General features: G+C 37.3%; 1 protein-coding gene across 2 annotated transcripts; it reads left to right on the top strand.

Moving 5' to 3' along the window:
- The first annotated feature begins 346 nt into the window (after positions 1-346).
- Positions 347-7,425, top strand: LOC134816505 (uncharacterized). Of its 2 annotated transcripts, none has more exons than XM_063825375.1 (8): positions 347-2,063; positions 2,219-2,283; positions 2,636-3,288; positions 3,480-3,575; positions 3,768-3,882; positions 4,075-4,149; positions 4,305-4,429; positions 6,892-7,425. In XM_063825375.1, exons 1-8 carry the CDS (start codon positions 1,955-1,957, stop codon positions 7,148-7,150), a joined length of 1,497 nt encoding a protein of 498 aa, XP_063681445.1. In that variant the 5' UTR covers positions 347-1,954; the 3' UTR covers positions 7,151-7,425. The 2 variants fall into 2 exon arrangements, with proteins under 2 accessions (XP_063681445.1, XP_063681452.1); XM_063825382.1 differs by having other exon boundaries at positions 1,803-2,063; positions 2,693-3,288.
- Positions 7,426-12,083: the final 4,658 nt, after the last annotated feature.

Raw genomic sequence — 12,083 nt, forward strand, 5'->3', positions numbered from 1 at the left:
GTAGGCCTAGGGTAGGGGTATGTCATTATATAGTGTGATTACCATTGGTAATCACACTATATAATGACAACACTATATAATGACAAGCACTTTGTAATGACAGCTGATCTTTGTCATTATATAGTCTGCAAAACGGACTATATAATGACAACACTATATAATGACAAGTTTATCTTATATCGACTTTTCCTTACTTTTCTTTAATTCTACTTTTAGAATATTACTAAAGCAAATAATCTTATTTAAGTAAAATGTATAACTGTCATAGAAATATAGTACAATCGAAATATCATAAAATCCCAATTTCGTAAAACCGATAATATCAATAATCAAATGTCGAATTCATAGTGCAGCAGAAACAGCAGAGAGATAATCGATGACTTCGTACTCCTGGTTATCGTAGGCTTGCATGAAGGATTCCAGAAGGGAGTCGTACCTTATCCACTTGGCTGCTCTCTGGGGTGGAGGTCTTCTCATCAGTCTTTCTGTGATCTTCTGGTCTGTTAGTCCTTGCTCTAGTTTGAGGGCTTCAAGGAATTTCCAGATGGTAGGATTTGAACACTGGACGAGGCTGCGGAAACCATTATGCCATCCTTCTGCAAGGTTCGAAGAGCGTGGGAGACCAGCTAGACAGCAGTCGTACTGGTTCCAGGACAGGTGATCGAAGCGAGCAGGTCTGTTTGGTGTTCCCATCCACGTGGACTCAAAGTAGGATGTAATTTGCAGCCGTCTCACATGTCAATACCATGATACCCGATCCCCATCCAAGCTCTGACTTTCTCTCTAGTGATAGGCGACTCACTGTTGCATAGGGGTTCTCATCTGCCCAAAATTTACAATTTGTATATGATTCGCATATTTGGGTATTCTATAATCTATACGGTCTGCACCAAGCACAACGCACATACCACATATATATGCTAAATCATTTAAAAATTATATCATCGTATTTTTAGTGCCCTGGTGTACTCTTTGATACAAGTTATATACAATCTCTCTAGTGATTACAATCGCTCTCTCTCTCTCTCTCTATACATGAAATGTTCCGCTAATTTCAACCACCGGTCACCGGTCACGTGTGTCGGACGCATGTGCATGGCTTCCTTCACTGCATAAAAGTACAGATTCTCTGCCTAGTTTGTTGTAGTATAATTGTATTCTACACAATGTACTCTGTCCACCTTGTATAACTGATGTACATGTATTTATTGCACGCTACTTCTAGTATAATTGGATTGTATGAGCTCTGGTATACTCCAGGTTGTATTTGAATTGCTCTCCAAAGAGGGTGGTGAATAGCAAGCAGCCATTTAGATTCATCTCATGGATACATACATGCAAACGCGTACGCCGTGAATACACTTTGCTGTTGTTACAGTATTACTATTAACTAGCTTTTAGCCACCTAGGTATTACTTCTTTGTTCCTTGCCATTGCCCTATCTGATGTTGCGTATTTTAATTTAGATTAACTGTCGCTACTGTGTCTGTACTACAAGATTTCACCAGCCACTTGCACCAGTTACTGTTAATCGGGATTTAATTGCAGATTTACCAGATCCAATATCCTTAACGAAACCTTAGACCGACTGCAGAAGATGGGTTAAATTTGCGTAATTTGATATGCATATACCCGTTATCTCTCATTGTTTCTATACATAATATACTAATCCTGCAGGGCCACTGCTGGTCGCATATTCGCTCGTATACGCTTGTTTAAACTTTCAAAAGGAATTTTATAACATTTTTTTAGATCACTTTGAAACGTTTCATTTTGCAAGGACCTTAAATCATATTTGCTGCAGGAATTTCACGTAGGTGATCATGTCTCCGTCAACACTTATTTGAACAGGATAGCGTAAAGCTTGAGCGAACAAGTGATACGCTTCTATCTGAAAAAAATTTGCGCTTCATTGTTGATAAAGATCAAAAGACGTTACTTCTAACTGCCCAAGATGTTCCTATCCAGAAAAGCTCTGATTGGTGCTTTGGTGACGCTCTTTTGTCTAAGCGCTCTTATCTACAAAACAGAACCCTACCGAGACCTCTTAAATAACTTTCAAGGTAAAAACCCTGGTAGAGAGCAGCAACATTTTTCACTGGAATTGGAACATTCAAAACAAGTTAAAAAATAAAATATGTCATTTTGAACGATATCCACCGACTCTGTCATCCGGTTAAATGTCCATCCTTGTTATTTATCATGTTTATCTTTACAGGGGGTGAAAACATAGTCATAGAGATCTCCTCTGATCCAGATAAAACCCCCGCAAACCATGAAACGGTTAGTTTGGTTACTCTTTTTAATGTTATAATATTACAATAAGAATTGATTGTCCATTAAACGCTTGCTATATTATGACGCAGTGAAACTATTGGACTACGATGTATGGGGACTTGTCACCCCATGGCAACATTAAAATATATTGACTCTGTTACATCGTTTCCTGTATACATTCCTATATACATTTTTCGTGGACCCTTTTATATATGGACCTTATTCTTGAGGGTATTTGGATTCAACTTAAAGTCAGGGTTACATTTATGGTTATGGTTAGGAACAGATCGGTGGCGTACCGTTGCAACGTTACGCCACTGGAGGTATTGCTAAGTTTATCGACTGATATTTTTCTCAGGACATCAGGACTAACAGTGATGGTAGCTCCAATGCTCAATCAATCAATTCTCTGCAGAAAGTAACTGAGGAGAAGCCTCCAGAACACCAATTAATATCATCATACACAAAACTTTTTGATGTTGTAGATGACGTCAGGGAACCAACAGAACCGCTTTATGAGAAACCCACAGAGCCAATAGATCCTGCAAACGATATAATGCAACCCACAAAGAGGGATCTCTCAATATCTTCTCCACAACCTGTAGCGACAATAGAGCCTAGAGGTCATCACGCAGCAGCAGCAGCAGTAGTACCAGACCAGGAGTCACCTAAGAAGATAGGTGACTCGTGGGACCACGTCAAGAAAACTGATGACATTCTGGAATTTGTTCGTTCGCAGTGCGTAAAGTATGAAATGATAACGGTTGTGCCGGGCGAGGAGGCTAAGAAACCAAGAATGTTGGTAATCACAAAAAACTGGATTGAGAACATGATTTTATATTCTAGTAATCCTAAGACCGGGTCTACATCGTTCAAAAAGTGGTTTGCCAGATTACAAGGTGAAAATAAGGATTATGAGAAAATGTCTGGTGTTCACGCAATGAAAAAATATGGGAATATAGATGAAGCTTGGATTTCCGCCGAGTCCAAATCAAGCGACCCCGATAGCGTGTGAGTACAAATTAAAATGTTGCACTTTGTTATACTTATCTAAACTTATCGTGGGCAATGAGGCTCGCTCTACCTGCCCTAGAATTGGTCACCAAGTCGGGCAGAGGCTCCTATTTCGGCATATCAATTGTAAATCCGTTTCGTTGTGAATGCTTTTGATTTAGATAAACACTAACCTGAAACTACCTCAGAACACTGAACGACGTGATAAAACCGTTCTATAAAGTTGGCTTTATGAGAAATCCACTCCTTCGGTTAATATCTGGTTTCAGAGATAAAATTCTAAGGTGAGATGTTGTTCCCTTTTTTTGAAGTCTGTAAAGTGAGACTTAGTCACCGTGGTGCACTGGTGCCCTCACCGTGGTGCACTGGTGACCTAACCAATTTCCAAACACATCTAATTTTATGAACGCTGAAAAATATACTCTCAAGAATGAAGAAAGCCTTGAATCGTTTATTTAACTACGTGAAACTTACAGGAGAGCGGAAGATGGTATAAAACCAGAAATGAGGATCGTAGATCCGAGTCTGACAGCTGAGTCACCGGACACACAAAAATTTGCAGCATTTACTGAGGGAGTTATGAAAGGAACTGTAAGTACAAAAATTAAAACTTAAATCAACTCTCTAATTCCTTATTTCATTGGTAGTGGACGGGCAGAGGAGTTTTTAGTGTAATTTATTAACCTCAGCTGCTAGTCTAAATATCTAGCTATGTACTTCATTACGTGTGGTACGCAGTTCAAGTAAATGTTACTAGCTATGATACTTATTACCTATTTCCAGATCAAGAACATCCACTATACGACTCAGTGGAGTAAAATGAAGATATGCGATTTCCCTTACGACATTATCGCACAGGTAATTTTTCACAGTTAGGACTTTGGTGTAATTTAAAACAAGCCCGTTTTACTTATTTTGTCAAGATAAGTGTAAAATCTTGAATTTTGGTATTTTTTAAATTTGACGTAGTTAGGAGGTTAGGATGCCATGTTTGCACACGAAACAATTTTAAGACGGAGACAACAAGTCAACAGATAAAGGAGATCCAGGAGCACACAAACACCACTCAGTTCGAGTTTCCTGGATCTAGAACAGATATTGGTTATGACAGCGTTGCTACTGTTAATTTGGCACACGAGTAAGTCTATTTTACGTTATATTTATAAACAGAGCAATGTAAGCAGGTCACTTAATCACAGAACTCTACAAAAGAGTTAGAAACTTTAATTTTCTCTTTCGCATTATTGTTACTGGTAGCTTTCTGGATACTCTCTGGCCGAAAATGTTTGTTGCAGCAATGCAATTTAAACCTTAAACGATGAAATCAGGGCAAATCTATCAATTTAGTTACTGAAATTTAAAGGAATGCGATTACCGATGACTTTTAAAAAATAACCTAAAGATATATGGACACGTTCATTTTAGTTTGAGGATATTGGTAAACAAAAATAATAGCGTTTTCGACGATAGTGGCTTAATTTTGACATCTATTAACCTAGCATGTTCAGAAGTTCTGAACATTAGCCACGTAACCCATACTCCCATATGCACCGCTCAGAAAGAAAATCTATTGTTGTTAGGCACTATAATGTTTCAAATGTCACATTTTGTGTGACTTAGTTAACTGCAGTTGTCTAATTATCATTCCTTGGTCTGAAATATAGTAAATTAGGTCAATCTTACAATTATGATACAACATTGGTTAATGGGCACGGATCGAACGGTTACAAGGCAATATTTGGGTAACTTTGTCACACTCATGATACCATACCTCTATTCTACTGTGAGGTGTCCTGAAAACCCTTTCAACTCATTATTTGATAGTTGCTCTACCAATCATAGCCCTAAAATATATCGTTTTGAATAGTTAGCTAATACAGGCACTTGGTTATTGGGAAATGAGGGTTATTCTGTCACAATATATGAAATTTTAAATTTTGGGCGAATTATTTATATTTGATTTTGGTTTGAAAGGCGTGAAAACTTTATATGATGACAATGTAGTTGATGCAAGTTAAGATCAGTTGATGTTTACATTGTCACAAAAAATTATACGAAATCGTAAATAGATTAAAAACAATGATTATAGAATGAAATAGTCTCTTATAATAACCCTTATAATAACTGATGTGACAAAGTGAACATGTCTTGCCCCTATTTTGAAGATCTATATTCTATACCTCTATTAGAATTCAACATTCTTAAGTTTAACAATTTTAGGTTAAATTTGTCAAAGTCACTAAAAATGTGACAAAATTAACTTTCCCTGCCCCAACGATATCAAGATAGTGTGTTAAAATTGGCATACTAGGATGCTTTATTGCCTGTATAAATTAATCCAAACTACAAGATATATGTTAATGTGATGACGATTACCTAACTCTTATAATAACTGATGTGACAAAGTAAACATGTCTTGCCCCTATTTTTAAGATCTATAACTCTATTAGAATTCAACATTCTTTCAGAAACGATTCGAAGAATATTGTCCAGAACATCAGAGCTCAATTGTAACAATTTTAGATTAATTTGTCAATGACACTGAAAATGTGACAAAATTAACTTTCCCTGCCCCAACAATATCAAGATATTGCACGTTAAAATTGGCATAGGATGCTTTATTACAGGTATATTAATCGATCCAAACTACGAAAAATATCTTTTAATCTGATGACGATTACCTAACTCTTATAATAACTGATGTGACAAAGTAAACATGTCTTGCCCCTATTTTGAAGAACTATACCTCTATTAGAATACTATGTAACTTAATCATCAAAAAATTGTCGATAAACTAGTTATTTTGCCAGCAAGGAGCTAACAGAGTTATAATAATTTGTTTGTGACGAAATTACCCTATTTTTGACCTGGTTGTGGTAGTTTAATTGTGACACTGTTAACATATTACCACCTGATAATGATTCATGTGACTGGTGCATGGTACTAGCAGTGTTGTTTGATCCATAGTACGCAATATAAGGGGGTTTATGCTGGTATATCATTATTTGTTCAATTTCACATGTTCAGATATCATCAAGATTATGTGACAAAGTAAACTTGGTTGTGCCTTCAGTGTTTTAATTCCTTACGACTATATGATATAATAACAATTCCCAGCACTTTCAGGCCATCAAATAAACCTACACTACTCAGCATTGCTTATCAGGGTGCCCTAAACATTCATCACATTTTTTTTAATGTGTGACAGTAAACCTGAGTGCACCATCTAACGAAAAAAGTCGTCAAATATGTAGGTAATGGTCATATGTACCCATCCAATCAACTGGACACTCAAAAATTTGGTCAAAAACGGCAGCAAGGGGTCCATATTTACTCCGTCACATGTTTATAGTGTGACAATGTAACCATTTCCGCGCCGGCCGTATTTAAGCGATATCTTATCACCTGATTAAGATATCGTTATCATGTGACAAAGTTAGCCTAGAGGATGATACGATTATCCTAACCATCAAGGGTTTATGTAATCTCATAGTGTGACAAATTCAACTACACTGTGCCATTTAATAGGGTCACTTATATTTACCAATATCCTCAAACTCAAATGAACGTGTCCATATAACTAATATCCCTACTTTTCAGATTCTACGATAAAGTAAAACCAGACATCATGGAGCAGATATATCAGTATTATAAGTGGGACTTTGTGCTAATGGGCTACACAAAATTTAGTAATCCTAATTTCCCTTACTTAGACTTTGATCAGGACTTTGAGAAAGAATTTGGCCCTTTGGATGTAGGGATCCCAAAACGTAAAACAGCACCGTCCCGTCCTCCGACACCAGCTGAACCGCGAAAACCTATAAAGATTGATTGGGGTTCTCGATTTAATAGTAATTAATTATGAAAGAGAAATTAATATTTTTGCTTTTGTAATGTTGTAGTTCTGGGGTAATCTGTAACACTATTTTTCAAGGGAATTCTGTCGAAATGACTCCCTGACGAAACGAATAAACCAATTGTTTTTGATAAATATATTTTGATATGTAAAAAGTTGGTTAAGTTTTAAAATATTTTAAAGAGCAGGTAACACTTTGTTATACTCTTTTTGTGGTTTTGTTTATCAGCTGTTAAGCTGACATTGACATTTAATTCAGAGGTAATTTATTTGGTTACAAAAATAGTTTCTTTTTTTTCAAAAATCAAGCGCCATGCTTTTCAGATAATGAAATAATTCTTGAAAATTATTAGACAAGAAGCAGACGACCGCAATACAAATTTACCCGGTAAAAAGTTTGGTCGAATTAGAAAACGGATAGGTCTAACATCTTATTTAACTATATTATGAAGTTTAGGCATGTTTTATGTTCGAAACCATTAGTCAATATAAGGGACACACTATAACTCTCACTCTCCAGGTACTATATGGAGATAGTTCTCAGTGGCATCACTTACCTTATTACCAAAACACGTTATCCTGCACTTATGATCCATGGTTAGAGAGGGTGTAACTGTAATACAAGATGTAACTGTTCAAGATGCGTTATCGGGGATCATTGTTGCTGTTTATAATATCAACTACGTTTTATACAAGATCTCCTCGTAATCGTAGCATCTAGCAATGCATTTAAGGGATAAACACTTATGTCGAGTGTTGACTGAGCAGTGAGCCCAGTAAGTACACGGTAAGAGAGCAACATCAGAAAAGAGCAATATCAGCGTTCGTACTTTTTTAATTTTCGCCTTGACCTTAACGCATTCCCCAATTTAATTGGCATATACAATGCATTATTGTCGGTAGTATCAAAAACGTGTATGGACATTGGACATGTTCATTGGAAGTTGAGGATATAACTACAATTTTAGTAACCCTATTAAATGGCACGGTGTAGTTAACTTCCATGGTTATTGGTCACTCTTAGGATAATAGTTTCATCCTCAGGGAAAAATTCAAGAATCAATAGTTCCCACAGTCAGACAACGAATGAGTTTAAAAATTCCAACAAAATCTTTATAACATCATTGGTAAAACATTTTCGGACATCTTCAGTACCTAATAAAGATAAGGGTTAATACTCCAATTATATCAGAAAATTTTAATTTGAACTAAAGGATGTTAGCTGTAAAAAGAAGCCAAACTCTCAAAAATGGAATGGGAAGCACTCGGGTATGGGGGGTTGTGAGGCCCCAACTAGTCGGAAAAAATATACTAGTCCCTGCATTAAGGGTGAAATAATTTAAGGACCATTATCAAAAGTTTTATTTTCAAATAAAAGTGGCATACCAAAAGGATCACATGAATTAATACCATATGGTTTCAAGGTTCTGAGTTTTTGTATAAGTAGATGTTCGTTAACTTCTAAATTACTAGGACTAGAATTCTTTAGGATAAAAACATTATAAGAAGCATCAAAATCAGGTCTATTGGAAAGGTTATGTGAGTCTATTAGGTGAGCTGCTAAACTGTAAGTGTCACTATCATCAGATAAAAAATCATCACTATGTTTTAAGGAAGGGTCTTTCAATAATTTATAATAGTTAGCTCTATGTTCGGTTACTCTTTCATGCAAAGTCCTAATGGTACGTCCAACATAGCAGAAAGGAGATGGACATAATTTACAAATGAATATATAGACTATGTTGTAGCTAGAACAGGTCCCTGGAGCTTGTCTTATCTTGACTCCATTAATACAATAACACTTTTCACTTCCTATCATTGCACAACACTTACAATTTCTTTGATGGCAAGGTTCTGTTTTTGTTACAGTGTTATCCTCTGCGTGCAATTGTGGGTTGAGGAGTCTTCTCCGCAAAGATGCGCCTGATCTTTTAACATAACTGAATAGTCTTTTGCCGGTGTTTCTATCCTTGTTGGAGGTCTCCGTTGTACTTGTCGTGTCGGTGTTAGAGGTAGACGACAAACTCGGAGAAGTCTCTATGGTGGACTCAAACTTTTCAATTACGTCTATCAGTGCCGCGTCACCTCCGAAGGTGGAGATAACACGTATTGTGTTATCAGGGGACACAGGGAGCAATATAGAACTGTTCGAGGTGTCCCTGCAGGGAAAAATTCACATGACGATATCTTTATCAGGTGATAAGATATCGCTTGAATTCGGCCGGCAGTGAGAGGTTAATTTTGTCACACTATAAATGTGTGACAGATTTAACATGCCCCTTGCTGACATGTTTGACAAACTTTTCTAATGTCCACTATCCAGTTGATAGGATAGTTCTATTATCCATATGACTATTATCTACAAATGTAACGACCTTTTTTCGCTAAATGATGCCACCAGGTTAATTCCGTTACACAATACACAATACACATGTATATTATATAAGCGATGTTTATTGTTTAGGACACCCTGAGAAAGAATGCTGACTGGTTTAGCATTGTTTTGTGACCTGTAGGAATTGTTAACATATCTTATTTTAACATTACTAGACACTAGTGTAACCCGTGTCTACGGCCGGGACTTCACTATCGCAGTTGAAATGCAAAATTTTAAACCTGCCTATTATATTCTAAAAAACACATTACATTTTCGTAATTAAAACGTTTCTAATAGTAATACTTGATGGGTAATCTTGAGCATTATACTGATACAGAGCACTATACTATCGACTCTGCAATGCCCAGTGGGCAGAGTCGATAGTATTGCCCACTATAATAGAGAGAGAGAGAGAGAGAGAGAGAGAGAGAGAGAGAGAGAGAGAGAGAGAGAGAGAGAGAGAGAGAGAGAGAGAGAGAGAGAGAGAGAGAGAGAGAGAGAGAGAGAGAGAGAGAGAGAGAGAGAGAGAGAGAGAGAGAGAGAGAGAGAGAGAGAGAGAGAGAGAGAGAGAGAGAGAGAGAGAGAGAGAGAGAGAGAGAGAGAGAGAGAGAGAGAGAGAGAGAGAGAGAGAGAGAGAGAGAGAGAGAGAGAGAGAGAGAGAGAGAGAGAGAGAGAGAGAGAGAGAGAGAGAGAGAGAGAGAGAGAGAGAGAGAGAGAGAGAGAGAGCGAGAGAGAGAGAGAGAGAGAGAGCGAGAGAGAGAGAAAGAGGGAGAGAGCTAGGGACAAAAAGTGAGTCATCGGCAAATTGGCTTCGTCAGAGTTTTGTCGAAACTATACCGGAAAAACCAGTCCCATAACTCTTCCTTTTTTTTAAATTAAACCATTAGGAAATTACCCACGCACCGACAGACAGGCACACACATACACACATATTTTGGGATTATTAGTATTGATTTGTATAACTACAGGTCTTTGTTTTGTGTGATGAAAGTGGTGTATTTGTATGTTGTATTATAATGAGCGCACTATAGCTTATAGTTCATACGTGTAAACCTGCAAACTAATTATAATATACCACACAGCTGCAACAAACATTTAGGTATTTAGCCAGCTTTGCCTTGAGTATTATATGGAACTGTGCACTCGATATGCAATATTTATGATGTTAGATTCACCTTCGGTGCTTTCATTGTGTCGGTAAAGATTAGTTGGAATCTTCAGTGAATAACAAAATGACTATATATCTTAGATACAATGTGATATATCCTGGTAGTTTGTTGTATTAACATGACCTGGACGATGCACGGTTTCCACAGCACAATCTTCCTGCAATCTTCCATGAGGTTGTGAGTGTTTATTGAGTGTTTCTTGAGTGTTTCTCTCCTGGCCTGACTCCTTTGTTTAATGTTATGGCTCGCCTCGTTCATATATTGTCTTCTGGCAACTATAACCGCAAGGTTGTAGAGGTATTATTAAAGGTTGAGCGCCCATTTATTTCTTTATCAAGTTTTTAATTAGTCATTAGTGATAGTATATTTTTCCTAAATTTATACAAATAAACAGTTTTATATTTCAACAATTGGTATAATAAGCTGGGTTGTTATAAACAGCTGTAAAGCTTATTGCTTGTAAGAATCTTACAATGTAAAGTATTTCTGTTGAAAATGCATCGGAAGCAGCATGTCATCAAAGTTTGCGAAAAGTGACTTCAATTTGCCATTTATACTTATAGAGATAGTATGCTTGCTTACTGCCGCCTCAGACAAATTTATTTATATTCGGTCTCGAGCCTCGGCGTCAGTTTCTCTGTCAATTTCGAACCCGACCGTTTATTTTTATGACCTCTTACTTAAGTTCGAATCCACTGTTTTGTAGCATCTAAAAATGTTTCTTACAATTGAAGAAATTTACAAAATATCACCGTGGTCACACTTAAGTGCACCAGTCACCACGCTCCATTAATTTTCCCTATCATAAATCATTGGCGTAATCATCGAAATAAAAAATACACTTAAAGATAGTTCTGAAACTTTTAAGTGGTGATTACAGACGTAAGCTTGTATTCGAGGGTGGAGAGTGGATAGTGGAGAGTGGATAGTGGAGAGTGGAGAGTGGAGAGTGGAGAGTGGAGAGTGGAGAGTGGAGAGTGGAGAGTGGAGAGTGGAGAGTGGAGAGTGGAGAGTGGAGAGTGGAGAGTGGAGAGTGGAGAGTGGAGAGTGGAGAGTGGAGAGTGGAGAGTGGAGAGTGGAGAGTGGAGAGTGGAGAGTGGAGAGTGGAGAGTGGAGAGTGGAGAGTGGAGAGTGGAGAGTGGAGAGTGGTGTATGTGACGAGAGTGGTGTACACTGTTCGTGACGACTGCTGATTACGTGTTGTCTAATTTTACGGCACGGTAATTTGATAAAATAAAATACCAAAATGTATGCAGAATGGTTGATAAATTAAACTTGTTACCATACGGGCATACGAGCTTCAGTGTACATAAAAATGTTTATCATTGCTGTTGCAGTTATATTAAGGTCTGATCGCTGCACCAATTGTTGCACTGAATAGGCTGAGAGA

The sequence above is a fragment of the Bolinopsis microptera genome, chromosome 1, assembly GCF_026151205.1.
Source record: "Bolinopsis microptera isolate Bmic1 chromosome 1, MBARI_Bmic_1.0, whole genome shotgun sequence".
In the NCBI taxonomy this organism is placed as follows: domain Eukaryota; kingdom Metazoa; phylum Ctenophora; class Tentaculata; order Lobata; family Bolinopsidae; genus Bolinopsis; species Bolinopsis microptera.

Bases quoted from the DNA above. Each gene is read 5' to 3' on its own strand.
- LOC134816505 (XM_063825375.1), top strand. From the start codon at position 1,955: ATGTTCCTATCCAGAAAAGCTCTGATTGGTGCTTTGGTGACGCTCTTT. The intron at 2,064-2,218 runs GTAAAAACCCTG...TTATCTTTACAG, and splicing joins CCTCTTAAATAACTTTCAAG to GGGGTGAAAACATAGTCATA. The intron at 3,883-4,074 runs GTAAGTACAAAA...ACCTATTTCCAG, and splicing joins AGGGAGTTATGAAAGGAACT to ATCAAGAACATCCACTATAC.